The sequence below is a fragment of the Grus americana genome, chromosome 2 (genome assembly GCF_028858705.1).
Source record: "Grus americana isolate bGruAme1 chromosome 2, bGruAme1.mat, whole genome shotgun sequence".
In the NCBI taxonomy this organism is placed as follows: Eukaryota; Metazoa; Chordata; class Aves; order Gruiformes; family Gruidae; genus Grus; species Grus americana.
Window position 1 is genome coordinate 36,930,942 of NC_072853.1, and position 18,012 is coordinate 36,948,953.

The 18,012-nt window shown below is 40.6% G+C and overlaps 1 protein-coding gene across 3 annotated transcripts in view; it reads left to right on the top strand.

Annotated features, from left to right (window-relative positions):
- SLCO5A1 (solute carrier organic anion transporter family member 5A1) overlaps positions 1 to 18,012 on the top strand; it is an 86,528-nt gene that overhangs the window by 35,211 nt on the left and 33,305 nt on the right. For all 3 annotated transcript variants that reach the window (XM_054818112.1, XM_054818110.1, XM_054818111.1), the window contains exons 3-5: positions 2,251 to 2,383; positions 9,265 to 9,491; positions 17,519 to 17,683. In XM_054818112.1, coding sequence (XP_054674087.1) covers positions 2,251 to 2,383; positions 9,265 to 9,491; positions 17,519 to 17,683 — 525 coding nt within the window. The remainder of the gene's footprint in view (positions 1 to 2,250; positions 2,384 to 9,264; positions 9,492 to 17,518; positions 17,684 to 18,012) is intronic.

The window sequence follows — 18,012 nt, forward strand, 5'->3', positions numbered from 1 at the left end:
TCTGCAGGGCTGCTCCACAGCCACTCGTCTCCCAATTTGTACTTGTGCCTGGCATTACTCTGTCCCAGGTGCAGAATCTGGCATTTGGACTTGTTAAATTTCCTGCCATTAAACATAGCCCAATGCTCCAATCTATCTAGATCCCTCTGCAAGGCCTCTTGTCCCCTCAACACAGTGAACAGCACTTCCCACTTTGGTATCATCAGCAAACTTGCTAATGGTTCATTCAACTCCTGCATCCAGATTGTTGATAAATATATTGAACATAACTGGCCCTAGAACTGAACCCTGAGGAACACCGCTGGTGACCAGTCAGTCGCCAGCCAGATGCAGCCCCATTCACTACAACCCTTTGAGCTCTGCCCTTCAGCCAGTTCTTCACCCAGCACACTATGAACCTGCTCATCCCACAGTTCGACAGCTTGTCCAGAAGGGTGCTGTGGGGGACATTATCAAAAGCCTTACTAAAATCCAGAAAAATTACATCCACTGCCTTCCCTTTATCTACGAGGCGGGTGACCTTATTGTAGAAGGATATCAAATTAGTTAAACAGGACTTTCCTTTTGTGAACCCATGTTGACTGTGCCTGATGACTGCATTATTTTTTAAATGCCTTTCAATAGTACCCAGTATAATCTTCTCCATAATTTTTCCAGAAACTGAGATTAGACTAACAGGTGTTTAGTTCCCTGGGTCTTCCCTCACGCCCTTTTTGTAGATCGGAGTAACATTGGCTAGCTTCCAGTCAGCAGGGACCTCCCCAGACTCCCAAGACCTTTAGTAGATGATCAAGAGAGGTCCTGCCATAACATCTGCTAGCTCCTTCGGTACTCTGGGATGAATCCCATCAGGCCCCATGGACTTTTGAACGTTCAGCTGATACAGCTGGTCCCTTACAAGAGAACAATCTTTGGAAGATGTCTGTGGTCTTGGTGTTGTGGTCAAGATCATATGGATCTTGTAGAAGGTGTCTGAATTTAAGGTGGTGATAACTGACATTGGCTTAGGTCAAACATTGATTTGGGATTTGCAGAAGTAGAAAAGGAAAGAAGTGGAATTGGCAAGACTTAAGGGCAAGGCAAATGACAGCCTTTAAATTCTGCACCTTTCAAAACCTGGAAATGAGAGCAGGATTCCTAAATCTCAGCACTCAGTTCTTGTCAGCAGATCAGATGTTTTTGTCTGCTCCTGCTGGTGTCTTACAAGTATGCCTCCAGTGGGAGATGCAGAAGGGTTTCCTGGGTCCTAGGTCCAGTTGTGTCTTGGCCCCATGCTAAGATGTAGACTTTCCTTGCCTCGGTCTCTCTGTTGCACTGGCATGCAAGCCAAAGGGGAGCTGTGATGTTTTCTCACACATGCCCTGGTGTGGATGGCTGAAGGACCAGGACTGGAGATTGCACTCTGAAGAGTATCTTGTAGAAGACACAGGAGATAGGGGCCTTCTATTGGTATCTCCTACTCTATTATTCCAAGTTATAAGGATTTTGCTGTCGTCCAATGTTCAGACCGTGGTGATGTTTTAAAATGTGTGTCTGCATGGTTGCACATGAGAAACTTATTTTCATTTTATTTGCTTTTTTAAATTAGGAAATCTCTTTTAAAATAGCATTAAGATTTTAAATGTAAAAGATCAAATGTTCCGAATAAGGCAGAAGTCTCACAGGAAGTATGGTATATGTGGTCTGCTGGTATCAGTATGTGAAGCAGGTGCAAGTCTGTGGCTACACAGATGAAAACACATTTCTGTCAACCTCTGAAATAGGAATATTTGATTTCTTAACTTTGATCGTTCTTTTAAATTCAATATTAGTCTGATGGTAATTAAGTTGGAATGTTGTACTTTGTTCCTTGGTGTCTTACACAATTTTTATGCTTTGCTTTTCTGTTTTCTTACCATTAGTTATATTTTTTCTATTTATCTATTAAATTTTGTTTTGATTCAAAGGAAATGTTACCAAATATGAAAAATATTGTCAAAGTCAAGTATGCTTTCCATCCAAAATACCAAAGTAGTGTGTACTTCTATCCATAATTTGACTGAAAATGTACAGAAAGCAGTAATTTTCTTATCATTATGTTACTTATGCAGAAGTTGCTGCCTTTGAAGGTTGCAAAAAAAGGGCTCTGAAGGTTTTAAGGTACAAAACCCCCTGCTTTAAGAAGTGTCATTTACTTTTGGATTTTACACATAAATAACTAATGAAACATTCCTTTTATTGATGTACGACTCTGACCTTTTATTTCCTCAGCCATCATGTACGTAATGGGAGCACTGGGTCCTGCAGCTGGATACTTGCTAGGAGGACTTCTTATTGGTTTCTATGTTGATCCTAGGACAACTGTTTATATTGACCAGAGTGATCCCCGATTCATTGGAAACTGGTAAGAATCAAGCATTTTTCAAAACTACTCTCTGGTATGGAATTGAGACAGGTCGGGAAATTGTATCCCTGGAGGGCTTGTTTAAGGTTGTAGCAGAAGGCCAAGGAAGAGGAGGTTTCTGTCTACTACACACTAGCCTCTGACAGAGAGGGAGCATTTGCCACAGAAGCACACGGGCACATTGCATGGAAAACCTCCTGCTTTCGGCTACTCCAGGACTGTCTCTGACCACTGTGGGCACTGACTGACAGCACTCAGCATGGGGATGACAGGACAAAACCTGCATGTTACAAGAGGCCATCGAGGATCACTGCTTGAGCCCTTCCTGCTGGAAGGTGGATTAATCCCTTCTTTAGTTTTCCAGAGCAGGCAGCATGAACCGCTGAGCTCTGCTGCCCAGATGAGAAATGGTAGACTTTGTTTACCCTGGTCTAGGAGGAGGAGGTAGGATGGGGTCAGAACATGGCCTTTCCAGTCTTGTTTCTCAGCATGATGACTCGTGTTTAGGCAGCAGATGATGTAAACCGTCACGTTATTCTCTAGTAAATAGTAGGCTTCCAGCAGTGATGAGATGTAACAGTCATAGTCGTTAGCTGATGTCTTTGGGCAGCCTTTGATATGTGGGTTCCTTGGAAATGTCTGTTTGAGGAAGCAGGTCTTGAGGAGGCTCTAACTGGCTTTTCTCAGATCTTTCATAAATCTGCCTTGAAATTTTTGTGCAAGCCCAGAAAAGACTTAAGTTCATTATCCCCAGAAGATACCTCTACTTTCTAGGTGTAGGGTGCAGTGTCAGCTCTCGTGCACTGGATTAGTGTTTGTCACTCCACTATCGCAGTCAGATTGTATCTGTTTCTATTTATCCTGCAGTGATCTCTCCTGACAGTTTGATGTGAAAAATTCTCTCTTTGGAGTGTTCTTAAGCCGTTGAAGATTTATTGCTGCTTTATTTGTCTTACTTAGTCCAAGAGCATTGCTGCAGAGGACAATCTAGCTGAATTTTCAGCGAGAGAAAGGCAAACCTGAGTGCTCAGTTAACCTATGACCTTGGGGTTAACGACTCTGTGCTCTCATGTATATACTGACTTCTCTCACAGAAAAGATTTGTCATGTGAATGTGCTGCAGTGTGAAAAACATGCTTTTGACTATTCTTGAATGAAAGATTAGAAATCAAACTATTATACATTCATTGTAAAACTCTTATGTTTCATGTGCTTTTGAAGACATGTCAGAACTAGCAGTCAGCATCTGCTCAGTACTTTTCAACAGAAATCATGAACTGGACCATAAATATAGAATCACAGAACCATAGAATGGTTTGAGTTGGAAGGGACCTCAAAGATCATCTAGTTCCAACCCCCCTACAATGGGCAGGGGCACCCTTCACTAGACCAGGTTGCCCAAAGCCTCATCCAACCTGGCCTTGAACACTTCCAGGGAATATTTAATAATGAAATAAGTGGGGCTATACGAGTGTGGGGTAAGCTTTTACTTTTTACTATAATGCAACCACTGATGTAGCTGCCTTGTAGTGTGGGCATATCTGTGTGAGTTTAACTTAAACAGCTCAGGTGAAGGTAAAATAACCAGAGTGGCACAGACACATAAGTTTGTCACTTCTCAGGCCATTTGCACGAAGCTCTGTGCCGCAGCAGATGGATGGCCACTACTACACGTTTAAAGCTGGCTTGGGTATACGTGCAATGTTGTTATAGCCAAATGCATCAGAGAGATCAGGCAAAAAAATGCCTGTCCTTGCTCATGAATTACAAGTTTAACTATCCTCCCTCAAAAGAGTGAATGGCAGGGATGGATGCCCAGTGCCAGGGATGGATCCCCAGCATCCTACAGGAATGCTGTAACCACTCTGCGCCATGGCAACAGTTGTGAGAAGTCACCTCTTACAGTTATTTCTGTGGGCAGGCTTTGCGAACATCTACTGTACCAGGCCTTGCAAGCAAAATAGGGAAAAGAGCCTAGTTTGGGCATTTGGAAGATTTTATGTCAAATTGCTAAATGCATTTTATGTATCTTCAGTGTTTAATGTCACCTGAACAAAGTATCTTGGTGATTTCAATTTTGCACAAGGGTGCCAGCGGAAGTGATGCAAATATGACAGAAGCAAGGTCAGGAAACTGGTTGTCATAGGATCTCAGTGGGGGAGTCATATTTTAGCCAACATAGAAAAGCAAAAGCCATACAGTTTCCATTTTCCATCATGTTGATTAAATCTGTAGAGACTGGCTTTCTCTGAAGGGTGTTCCAGGTCCTTGTGTTAGTTTTTTTCATTTTTGGTGCTCTCAGTTTTTTCTCTCTTTAATTTCTAAAAAGTATCCCCTGCTATCAGATCTCTGGTAATTTGTTTCACAGTCTGTGGTAGCCTCTCATAAAAGTTCAGTGGTGTTCATAGCATCTGTGCCTCATTCTCTCTTGTCTTTCTGAAACTTTGTCTACCCATCAAAATGAAGACTCTGATGGTGTGAGGACTGGTCCTTTGTCCCTTGCTGCTCACTGACTGTATGGTTGCAGAGAGCTCTGGAAGTATAGACTTTCATTCCACTGAAATCTATTTTCTGGGACCGTGACATTTTCTCCTTGGAGTGAAGTGCCACGTAGCCAAGTTTATTTTTATGTATGTAATCTAACGATTTGGAATATAAGTGTAGTCTAGCACTTACTTCAGCTGACACGCTTTTTAAAAGTAGGGTGCAGTTGAGATAAGTTAATGGGCAGTCATATTTGAGATTTCTCAGCGTTGTCTCCTTTGAAGTGAATTAATGTCTTTAATTCTCATCTTTCCCTTACTACAGCTGTAAGGTTTCTAATGTAACTTATTGCAGGGACCCAGTGGAAAAATTCCATTATTGAAGGAGGTAATGATTACAGGCAAAATAGTAAGTATAGCAACTGTGATATATGGCAACAAAAGTTACAGTAAAGCCTATTTTTTACTTAAGCTGTTCCTTTCTAAGAGGTATATTGTTTATATGCAGGACAGGTAACTTGGTTTGTCTCTTGTGAAACCTGATAAACAAAGTAAGTGGTTATTTCTCAGGGTTATTTGTGATCTGATTGTTCCTTGAGTTTGACAGAACTTGGGTTTGCACTGCTGGGTTTTGCACATCTGGGCTTTCTGTAGGTGGTCTGGGCTACATTACAGGCCAGGTGTCTATGCTAGCCCATCAAATGTTTAAAATTGCTTTTTATTCAAATGTAGTAACTGTAGGGATAGCTGTTAGAAATCATCCATCATGTTGTTGTCTTTGAGAACTGTTAATGTGCTATACAGGAATCTCATTAGTTGCGGAGTAGCCCTTGGCGGTCTGTCAGGTGCTTTGAATCAAATTTTCTTTTGCTGACACTTTTCTGAGTGTTTGCCTAGTTCTGAATCTGTTTAATACTTGGATCTTCCTGTATAGTCTTTCATCGACATTCCACACAAGAAGTTTAAAGGAATTCCTCCAGCACTGTCTGGTCCTTCCTTAGCTTTAATTGCTTTTATTTGAGGTCCTAGAACTTATGGAGATGCCTTTAAGGTATTCTCCCACATATTTTTTCTCTGACTTTAGAAGACAGAAAATCAAGGGCTTTTGAATTAATACAGATCCTGTTCTGACCTCTCATTTCCCATCATAGGTGTCATTATTATTTTTGATATCTTCTTTTGTCTGTTTTCCAATTCTTTGATATTTCTCCAGGAAGATGTGAAGTGTAGACAGTGCAGATAATTGCATCCAGTGCTGCATTTGTGATATCTCCAGCACTCGGTATGCTGCCATAATTGTCCCTTTGGATTTGAATTTCATCGCGTGCTACATGACAGGCCCCTGCCTCCTTTGCTGTTTCCTGCTGAGTGCGTGGTTTCAGAGTTCTGCGTATTATTGCCACAGATTGTTTCTTTGATCAGTGCCTTTGCAGCTTCTGCCTTTGAGATCCTGAAAGGGATGTTATTACATTTTTATAGTCTACCAATTTATTCCCTGTCTGATAGTGCTGACTAATCCTCCTAAAAGTCTGCTTTCTAATCCACGTATGTTATCAGCTAAAATGAATGAATAGAGGATTTTCTGTTTACATAATATCAAAACTAGTCAAAACTTTGAGTTACTTAGATTTGCCTCACAGAAGCCTCCCCTGCAATCTTTCTAACAAAATTGTTTTTTACACATGGTTGATTGTTTGGTGTTTGCCTTTGCATAACCATTTACGACACAAGCCATTACACATGCATATGAATTTGCCTTCATTTAAAAATACAGTTCGCAAAATCCTTTCATTACAAATATGAAGCCAAATGTTTTTGTTTCTTGTGCAAGTAATCCTGTGTACTCAACACTTCTAAATGTTTAAAGTTTGAACAAATGTATAATTAGTAGCTTCCTGTTCTAGCTTCCTTTTTTAGGTATGAAGGATGTACAAAAAATGTGAGAAATGTTCTTGTATTGGGTTTGTGTGGCAAGGTTTTGGTAGTGGGGGAGCTAGAGGGGTGGCATCTGTGAGAAGCTGCTGGAAGCTTCCCCCATGTCTGACAGAGCCAATGCCAGCCGGCTCCAGAACAGACCTGCTGCTGGCCAAGGCCGAGCCCATCAGCGGAGGTGGTAGTGCCTCTGGGATAACAGAGTTAAAAGCAGTTTGTGAAGAACTGCAGTCAGTGGGAAGGATTCATGTTGGACAAGTTCATGGAGAACTGTTTCCTGTGAGAGGAATCCCACCACAGTTCTGTAAACTGATTTGAAAGCAAAGAGCTTCAGTCTTTCGTTGTCATGGTTTGATACTGCAGTAATGTGATTGACTTCACTGAAACTTCCAAACACTAGTGTAGATTGATGTGGTGAGTTGACCTTGGCTGGCTGCTGGGTGCCGACCAAGCTGCTCTCTCGCTCTCCCTCCTCAGCCAGAGAGGGGGAGAAAATATGATGAAAAGCTCATGGGTCGAGATAAGGACAGGGAGAACACTCACCCATCATGGGCAAAACAGACTTGATTTAGGGAAATGAATTTAATTTATTGCCAATTAATAACAGAGTAGGAGAGTAAGAATTAAAACTACAAACAATTTCCGCCCACCCCTCCCTTCTTCCAAGACTCAGCTTCACTCCTGACTCTTCTACCTCCTCCACCCCAAGTGCTGCAGGGGGACGGGGAATGGGGGTTGCGGTCAGTTCATACCGCTTTGTCTCTGTTGCTCCTTCCTCCTCACACTCTTCCCCTGCTTCAGTGTGGGGTCCCTCCCATGGGAGGCTCTTTCATTAACTGCTCCAGCGTGGGTCTTTCCCATGGGGTGCAGACCTTCAGGAACAGACTGCTCCAGTATGGGTCGCCCGTGGGTCACAAGTCCTGCCAGCAAACCTGCTCCAGCATGGGCTCCTCTCCACAGGCTGCAGTTCTTCCAGGAGCCTGCTCCACCGTGGTCCTCTGTGGGTTGCAGAACAACCTGTGTTACCATGATCTTATCCTAGGCCTGCAGGGGAATCTCTGCTCTGGCACCTGGAGCACCTGCTCCCCATCCTTCTTCTCTCACCTTGGTATCTGCAGGGCTGTTTCTCTCACATTTTTTCACTTCCCTCACACAGCTGCTGTGTAGCATTTTTTACCCTTTCTTAAATAAGTTACCACAGAGGTACCACCAGCATCGCTGATGGGCTCAGCTTTGAGCAGTGGTGAAACTATTTTGGAGCTGGCTGGAGCTGGCTCTGTCCAACACGGGGGCAGCTCATAGTGTCTTCTCAAAGAAGCACCCCTGCAGCCCCCACCCCGCTACTGAAGCTGTGCCGTGTAAACCCAGTACAATTGGATTAGTATATAGTGAGAATTGCACTTTCGATACATGGGAAGAACTCTGTGGGTGAATTCTGAGGTTGTCCTTCTTTATGGAAGCATATATGTGAGTTTAACCATGCTTCCTTGTAGTCTTTCGTTGCAAGATGAACTTTGAGAAGAAATTGTGTTATCTGATACTCTACTATCAGCCTTCTGACTGCGGAAGGTTAACTCTGGAGTACTTTCTAGTAAGGCCCTTTTGCCCATCTGTGTTGCTGTGGTAAAGTTCATTAAGGTTCTTGGCCTCAGGGAGGATAACTGTATGCCTGCAGTCTGACGGGCACTTTTCTGGCATCCCATACGTCGCCCCTTCTGTAGTATGCCCTCAGTCATTCCGTGGGAGCCAAGGGATCATTGCAGGGTTGTTTATATCTCGTTCTTACAAGACAGAGGGAGAGAAGAGGGAAATCTTTGTGAAGGGCTATTTTAGGTTGTGGTCACAGAACAGAGCTGCAAAATTTTAGGCGTAAACCCTGGCGTGAACTGCAGGACACCAGTTGTTTACAGGCAGGCTTTGGGAGCTCTTCATTGGGGAGGGAGAGAATTGGACAGTCAGGGCAGTGAGAGGCAGGCACTGGAAAGCAGAACAGATTCAGCCCTGATGTATCCATCTGGACATTTTATCTTCTCGTACCATGGATAACTTTTTTCATGATCCGCAGAGGAGTACTGTGTTGCTTTACTGGGAATTATCCAGGAAAGGCAAAGTAAAAGTGAGTATCTACTTCTCAGTACTTGGTACTGAATAATTACCAAAAGTGAAAATTTATAGGAACTCAAAACTGACACTATTCCATAATGTTTGGTGGATTCTGGATAAATACATTTATCAGTAGACAAGCCAACAGAAGTATCTCCTAATTAAGGGTTTTAGTGCAGTGAAGCCTCTCCCCCACTCTAGTCCTTTACTCTTAATGTTAATGTTCCATATTTTGCAAATATGTCTTTCCAGCCAGTACAGCCTGTAATAATTACTTTGTTGGTTTTTTTGGTTTTGGTTTTTTTTTTTTTAATTTCATGTAATGTGTTGGCTTTCATTTCTGTTCCTGTCTCCTGGCATTAGGTGGAGTGGATTTCTCCTTTGTGCTATTGCAATGCTCCTTGTGATATTTCCCATGTTTACGTTTCCGAAAAAGCTCCCTCCTCGACACAAAAAAAAGAAAAAGAAAAAGAAGATGAACTCTGATGATGTTTCAAGTGATGACGAAGTCATGAAAGAGAAAACAAACAGCAAAATACAAGCAGACAGTGCAGTTCCTGCCTCTATGGGATTTGGAAAGAATGTTAAAGGTGAAGCTTGATTTTAATTTTTACATGCTTTAAATTTTGAATACAGGGTCATCTAGGATTGTATGAGTGTAATTGGTATCCTGTATTTTATATTATGTTTTGCTATTGAGATTTTAATAGATGGTCATCCTCTAAAATTACAAAATGCAGTGATGAGTGTGAGACATCAATTTACTTAAATTATTGAAGTGTTTAATGTGCACCTGTAACAAACAGGTAGCCTGTTTCCCATAGTTCTAGGACCTCTATTACCAGACATATTTGTGCACCTTACAGTTTGTAACTGTCAGACTTGCTTTAAGCTGTCCTTCATAGAATAAAGTGCTCTTCTAAAATACAAGTGAAACAAGTCAATAATTCTAGTGTGCAAGTTCAATTACATTCATGCATTTAGGTAAATTAATTGAAAAAGATTATTTGTTTCATATGCCTTTCTTGGGTATTTTGTACTGCAAGGTGTTTATTTTCAGAAGGCCAGGACGAATGAAACCTGTGCTAATTTTGAAACAAGAAGAGATCAAAAGATTGACAAGTAATAGAGATTTTTATTTATTCAAGAAGTAAACCATTAATGTGAAATCTAACAGTAAGTAGTAATCATTGACAAAATGCTGTGGGAAGAAGGGCAGTTTTGTGAAAAATTAATTAATGCGAAGCATATATATTTGGACTTGACAATATAGGCTTAACAGTGTTGTAATATTGAATAGTATAGGACAAGAATGAATGTGCCTTAATGCCATTGTGCTGTCAATGCTGTTGTGTCCCCCTTGGATTCCATGATGTGAATGCTGGTTGTGCCATTTTGTGGTAGCCTGATGAATGCAATGGGACTAGGAGAAGCCATGAAATGTTGTTTGTACCATTAGATGTAATTTGAACTCAAAACTTTAAGCGTTCGTTTGTTGACATGAACATTACTGTTACTTTTTCATTGGATATCAGTCCAGATTGGATATAAAGATTGGCAGATTTTTTAATGACACGTATGTGATCACTCTTCATATTGAATAGGCAAGGCTTAGCAAAACCAACGTGCTGGATTTAGACTAAAACCGGTGTAATTCTAAGTAATGTTTGCCCACATGCATATTGATTTGTTCTACATTACATCTGTACTCTTAGGGTACCTAAAGTTCCTGTTAATTTCTATGGAAGTAAAGAAAAAATAGGAGACCAGAACTTGCTTGAGGTGATTTTATTAGCTTACAAAACAGCTTCTTAATCAAGGCATGGAGAAAGCAAGGTAAACCTGCAATATCAGATATTTCAGAACCATGTTCTCCCTTTGTTTGCAAAGTAGCTAAAAAAGTGGTGGAGAAGCAAGAAAAATATGTTATCCTCTTCCTTCTTTGAAGACTCTCCATTCCCCATGTTTGTGAGTCCCAGTACATAATGTTTTCTCCTAAATCCATAAAGCTAGTTGTGGGGTTTTTTTGGCCTTCAAACCTATGGCCTCTGATTAGCAAAAGTAGCTCAGGGCTGCTCCTGGTAGGGTTTTCTCACTGACTTGGGGAAGTGGGAAAGGGGAGTTCAGTCTTTGCTGGGCTCCTTCCTAGTCATGGCAGGCCACCTGACAGCAGAGGAACTGCTCCATCCTATAGGTGTGCCTGGAAAAGATGCAGGTGTTCAGACAAACTCTGCATCCGGGTGAGTTTGCTGATGCTGGTTCTCTGTTTCTGTACATAATTTCACCTTCCAGGTGATGTTGGGCCACTACAAGCACAGCAGATACACAGAAAACAACTATACTCTTAGGAGAATGTTTCCTGGTACTTTTTATCACAGAAATGAAAACTACTGTATATCTCATGATAGTGTGTATTTTTTTTTAATATATATATTTCTGCCTGAATGTGTACCATACCTTCTACAAAATCTTGTATTAATATATGAGTGGAGCCACCAAATTAGAGCTTCTCATTTACAAAACTTTTCATTTTCTCTAGAGGAGAAACTTCACCACATGGAACAGTGAAAAGCAGCATTGTATTCTACATGCCAGAAAGATACCAAGCGAGTCGAGATAACGCAGAGAAAAGTATTTTGCTATAAGCTGATAATAGCTTTCCCATTAGGTGTCATTTACCCTAGCAAAGAGGGCCTGCAGCAGGAATGCACTATCATTTAATTATTTTTCAAGTTTAAGTGGGCTTTATGGAATGAGATCATGCCTCAAGCTTCTCAGTTGAGGTAATTTTGTTTATAATGGGAAGGTAAAAAGGATTGCATGTGTCTAAGTCATTTAGCATCGCTGCTTCTTAGGTGCAATGCACATTTTATACTTCCCATTGAATTTCAGGGCTTCATCTTTTTATAGCACGATGGGCAGAAACTCCACTTAGGCAGTAGTCGGGAGACTGATGATTTAGTAGGTCACGTCTTCTGTTCTGCACTAATAAATATCAGCGATGTCGTATTCTGCCATGACAGAGGTCAGTGCCATTAAATCTATAAAATCCGTGCAGCTTTGGTAAGAAGAGTCTCAGGGAAGAAGCTGGTTTTTTGATCTTTTGATATGATGTTATCTTACCTGGGAAGCCTGGCAAAATTATTCTTGTCCTGCTGTAAGTTGTCCTAATTTCATGTAAGTTAGTTCTCTAGGTGAACGAAAAGGAATTGAAAAGGCATGACGGGAGAGGGCCGACGTCCTTTTTCCTGCAATGCCTGCCAGTATAGGCTGAAGAATTAAACCAAAACTGGATCTGGCTGCAAACTTCCAACTTCAGTGACCTGAGCTGTATTTTGAACCATAGTAGAGCTGGGATCAGATAAAAATACAGATACGTCTTTGTTTTTTCTCATCTTTTGAGATGCAAGGGCTTGGAATTCAGTCTTTTCCTATTTATGTTGAAAGTAAATAATGTGAGAGAGATTCCTTCTGATGCAGGTATCAAAAGTATTAAATAAGACGTTAAATAGGTCACAGGAGGAAGAAAATTGGATGTAGTTTATTGGTAGAAATAGAGGTAGTGTAGATAACATGAGCTAGAGGAGTTTTATAATGAAAGAAGCCACGGTTCAGTCCCACATGCAGATAAATCATGAACCTGAGCAGACATAACCACTGTTTTCATATATTACATGGATACCCTTAGGGTTTTGTGCCATGGAAATTGTATCATCTGCAGTCCCTTTTACTTACCACTACAATGAAACTTCCTGTGCAATTGGATAAAGGAGCAGTATAAAGAAAATCAGTGTATATATTACTTCAAATGTACTGATCTAATCTGAAGGGTGTTAATTAATTACACATATCTTGTAGCCTTTGGTTTTCTTTTTAACATTTTGAGTTTTGTCCCTATGTACAGCCCTTTCCTAAATGTGGAATATACCTGTCTGCCTTTTCACATCTACCAGCTGTCATACGCCCTTCCCAGTCAGCCCCTGCCAGGAATGGAGACAGAATAATAATGCTTGTCAGGGCATCAGCGAAGGTAAAAGAAACTCCTGAGGGGCTCGTGGCTGTAGGGTAAGTCCGCCAAAGTGCTCCCCCATCACAGGATCCGGAGTTTCTGCAGTACCCGAAGATTAGTTGGCAGGGATCGGAGGAGGAGGAGGAGGGAGAGGTCTGTGTGTGGGAGCGCTTGGGGAGCACTGGAAATGTCAGAGAGTTCAGCAGACCGTGGGCTGGAGATCCTGCTGTGCCACTGACCTTGAGCAAGTCGCTCCCCCCTCGCCCTTTCTTGGGCCATCTTGAAGAGCTCAAAATAGAAAGGGTTGGCATGGCCCCGTGCAGTGATGAGCGGCGTTAGCTGGAGCCTCAAGGAGCTGCTCTAAATCAAGTTAACAAAAGTAATAATCAGATCAGACTCGCTCCAGATCTCCATACTCTTGATGGGATATTAAGAGCTGTTCAACAGTCTGGCCACCACCCAGGTACTTAAGACATGTCCTGAAAATGCTTGAGGAATCAAGTCGAATGAGGTTGTTTAAATGGTATGTGAGTAGATAATGAAATGCAACACATGGCAAAATATTATTCTAGAATTTAGTGATTAGCTCCATGCAGAATATATTTCAAGTAGCCACGTGTAACTGAAAATGCTCATTTCTATTCTGATAAACCAGAAATTCTGTCTCAAATCTTGGCTCTGCCTTGTACTGCCTGGGAGCAGAAGCTGCCCCTGAGACCTCGGTGTGGAGGCAGCCTCCTTCAAAGCTGCAGACTTGGACAGTGCTGTCCGGGCTTGGAGCACCAGCAGAAAGGAGGTCCTTTGGCTAATATCCGCGTCACCCTTATGAGTGGCTTCGCTGATGGGCTACAAGAGGACCGTGCTGTAGACTGGGATGGTTTATTCCCCTGGTTGTATTTGTTGCACTGCCTTGGGCTACATGCACAGGAACAGGGATAAAAGAAAATATATTAAATTATGAAGAAGGAGGGGAAGTCAGAATTATTTGAGTTTTTATTGAAATTCTGTTTACAGTGCTTTAAGAGTTTTGCTTACAGCAGTATTTATGAATATTTGTACTGCTTGCAGATTTTTCTAATGCGTTTCCCTTAGCATGAATCAAGCAGTGGTCCAGCACATTAGTGAAAGAAAATTAATACTGAATGGAGAAAAAATATCATCAAAGACCATGAAGGGGAAAAAATTACCAGTAGACTAGCAAACCAGTCCAGCAAGACAGTTTTCAATTTACTTAGTTGCATGTTAGGTTATTTAAAAAAAAAAAAGAAAAGAAAAAAACCCAAAAATATGAGGATGTTTAAGATTTAAATTACTGCACAGAAGTGTAAACATGTTTGCAGCCATGCTAACAGATCATTTCAGTTTCTGGAATGTAATTGATAGAGATTTACTTGTTCAAATGACAGAATGAGGGAAACTGCAGGTTCTCATAGGTTTGTTTCTGATGCATACTTGCAAAAACGAGATATTTTTGAAGACCTCCTAAAAAGCAGAACCTGACAGGTTTAATAGTGGCCTTGAAATCAAAGCCCAGGCCTATGGCTAATCGCACAAAACTAATATGACATTGAAATGTTTTAAATGCACGATTGATTATGTAGTACAAAGGATCCTTAAAGTTTTTAGCATTCTTGCTTTTTACTAGAATTAGTATGATTGAAAAATATGAGATACTTATAGTGCCTTTCTTTCAGAGGTTTTTAAATTCAGAAGTGTAATACAGATTCTGTCACACAGGATTTGACTATAATCATAGGAGGAAATCAAGGAAAACCTAATTCTGAATATGTATTTTTATTTGCAAATTTCTTTCTTTATAGCAACTTTTCCTTGTATGCCAGGCAGTTGCCCTTTATAAATCACAAAAAGCTTCAACCCTCAACTGCTCCAGGTGGTATGTATTAGTGCAGCACGCAGGAATAATCTCTGTTTTATTTCATGCCAAAAAATACAGTAATCAGCAGAGCTGTTCCCTGAAGAATCCTTCATGCGGGTGTAAGAGAACTTGTGTTTATTCCAAGACACTTTTTTTATCTATTTATCACTAGAAATACAATTTGAAAGTACTAATTAGTTTTGAAATTAATAATGACCTTTAGACTGAGTGCTCAAATGAGATGCAAGTAGGAGTCAACAGAAAATACAGCTCTACATCCGAACACCAGAGCAAAATGTTCATTAGCTCTGCAGTTTTTTACCTAATTAGTTCTTCAGTATCTCTAGATTGAAAATTCTGAATCATACATTTTCCTGAAGTTCAGTTTTACGAGGAAGAGCTAAACTTTAGTAGGCATTATAATATTTGGACCAGACTCTTTAATGGGTTTAGCAAAGATCTTGGACGCAGTCCTTGGCCTTCCAGTTCATTTCTACAAAGAGCACTTGGTGCATCCTCCTAATAAAATTACATTTCTGTGACGTCCAGTCTTCTGAAAGTTACTGTCTTACTATTTTCTTTCACGTTTTTCAGCACAGGTGAGCAGCTGCCACCAAATAGCTTGGTCTCCAGCAGGACTGATCCTGGCACCCCCTCTTTCTTTTTCCTGGCTCTTTTCTCCGAGGGGCAGCAGCACGGCTGTAACTGCTTGCTGCTGGTGTGGGAGGAGAAGCACTCGATCCTGCACCTTGTCCCTGGGGGAGATCTGCTACAGGTGCAGTCCTGCGGCAGCCATTTGTCTTAAACTGCGTCACCTAGCCTGTGAGAGGCTTTGCAAAAGCTGAGCCAGAGCATCTTGGCTCTTGCCCTTTGATTTCTTTTTGCATCTAAGCCCCCATCAGCTACCCCACTCCAACCCAACCCAGCCCAGCCCAAAAACAGACACAAAGCCAAAGCCAAAGCTGATGAGGTTTGAGGGCTGACATCTGATGGTATTGTAGATACTTCATTTCCTTTTGAACAATAAGTTTTGATCAGCTGTATTTTGAACGTGCAACATATTTGCTGATAAATACTGATACTGTTTTATCTGTGTACTTGCTACTGTATTGTACTTTCTGAAGGTGTATGGTTTCATTACAGTTTCCATATATTCATGCTGGTATTATATTGTCTCATACTCTTGTTACCTTGTTTCTTTCTGTTCTTCTGTTGCAAGCAGTGCCACATTTTTTTAAAAAAAAGCTGTGGGTGGTAAAAACATTAAGATTCAAATAGATGAGTGCTTCTTAGTATGATTTATTCATTACTTATTTCCATCAAATTTTGTATTTAACATTTAATATTTCTCTTCTTTGAGGCAGCAAGAGAGCATTTGACTACATTAAAATTATAAACCCTGCACTCATAATGAATTCAGTATAAATTTTGATGAGTGGCATACGCTAAGACTGGATGCAGTCAGACAACTTAGGTGCTAATTTGCAGCCTGACAAGTTTTGACATGACAAGAGTCTAAATTCTGTTTGCTTTTATACAGATAACGTACTGGAGTCAATAGAGGAAGAGACACAGATTTTTGACTTGACAACTTTTAACATCAATAACATTCTCACTCAGGAGTTCTTGCTCAACATGTATTTCTAATGGGCGCTCTTGTCATTGAATTCAATGGGCTTTAGTTCAAGCAGTGTTCAATTTCCATGCAAAGTGAAAAACAGATGAAAAAACCCACACCACAGTAGGCTGGATATAATACTTGAACAGAAAATCTGATGTCGGTAGAAGCCCCAAGGGAAGGAAAAAAAAAAAAAAAGCTTAAAAATTATACCATCTAATCTGAAAAAAATTAAGTCTTGAATAGAGCCATCATCATCTCGTGATGATAATTTGACATCGCTATAGGACTGAATTAAAAGTATTTAAGTCTTTCTTTTAACTACAGTGCTGAATTTCTTGGGGTTTTGATATTTGGCTTGAGGATAATTGCAACACCTATGAATACTTTTCCAATTTAAGTTAATGATGTGTTTTCATTTTTAATTGATTGTTTTATACCTTCTGAGAATATAAAATGAGTTTTGTGTGAGGTATGTTGAGATTCATTGATATCATTGACATAATTTTTCACTATGCTTTGTATTTACAAATTTACATCTATTGTAAATACTTTTAAATCATGTAGAAAAATGTTTACTTAAAAATCATTTGATTCCCTTTACAAATTATAATAGTATTATCCCAGCTTTCCAAGTGTGGTCCTTAAAGCAGAGAGTTACAGAGGGAGTATGTGATCTGTTTTCCTCCTGTGGAGTGCAAAACTCAGTAGTCCCGGTTCAGCAGTGTGGTATGTGTTATCTCTTAGAAAATTTCAAAATAAGACATCAGAATAATTCCAGATTTGCTATATTTTCTTGCTGATTTGCTATCCTTTGTAGTGTTATTGTGTAGGCCCTGCTTCTTCAGACAGTTTTGCTAAAACAGACCTCAGTTGTGTTTGGGAAAAGCAGCACTGCAGCCCCAGGGCGATGCAGTGAGATAGGGTAAGAGCAGACAGCAAAGATTGCAATCCCAAATATGCACTCTCCCTTCCGCTTAGCAAATGTAACCAGATGCTAGCAAGCCATTATTGCCAGTCCATCTCAAAGAAAATCAATTTGTTTTGTTTCAGTTTGCGTTTGTTTCTCGCTCATTATTTATAATGTTCGTTTGTCATTTTTGTCATTTTATAGAGCTTCCAAGAGCAGCTGTCAGGATCTTAAGCAACATGACATTCCTTTTTGTGAGTTTGTCATACACAGCTGAGAGTGCCATTGTTACAGCTTTTATTACCTTCATTCCCAAGTTCATCGAGTCACAGTTTGGCATCCCAGCTTCAAATGCCAGCATCTACACTGGTAAGGCATTGCCACATAATGTAACGGTGAAAAGGTTGGCGTTCTTTGACTAATGAAATGAATCAATGTAGGAATGAACCAAACCCATGCTTGTTAGAACAGGTGATTGGATCCAGCTTTATGTATTTGGTTAGATATTCAGGCTGTTCTTTGGTGTTTGCTATATGTGTTTAGTAAAACATGAATCCATTTATATTGTTAAAGGGCTGGGGTGTTTTTACATAAGCCTAGACAGACATTTTCTAATGCGTTAATGGTCTTCAGGGAGGAAAAACGCAACAAAAGCAAGCTAGAAAGCCCACAGGCATTACTGCAGTTTGTGTGCCTTA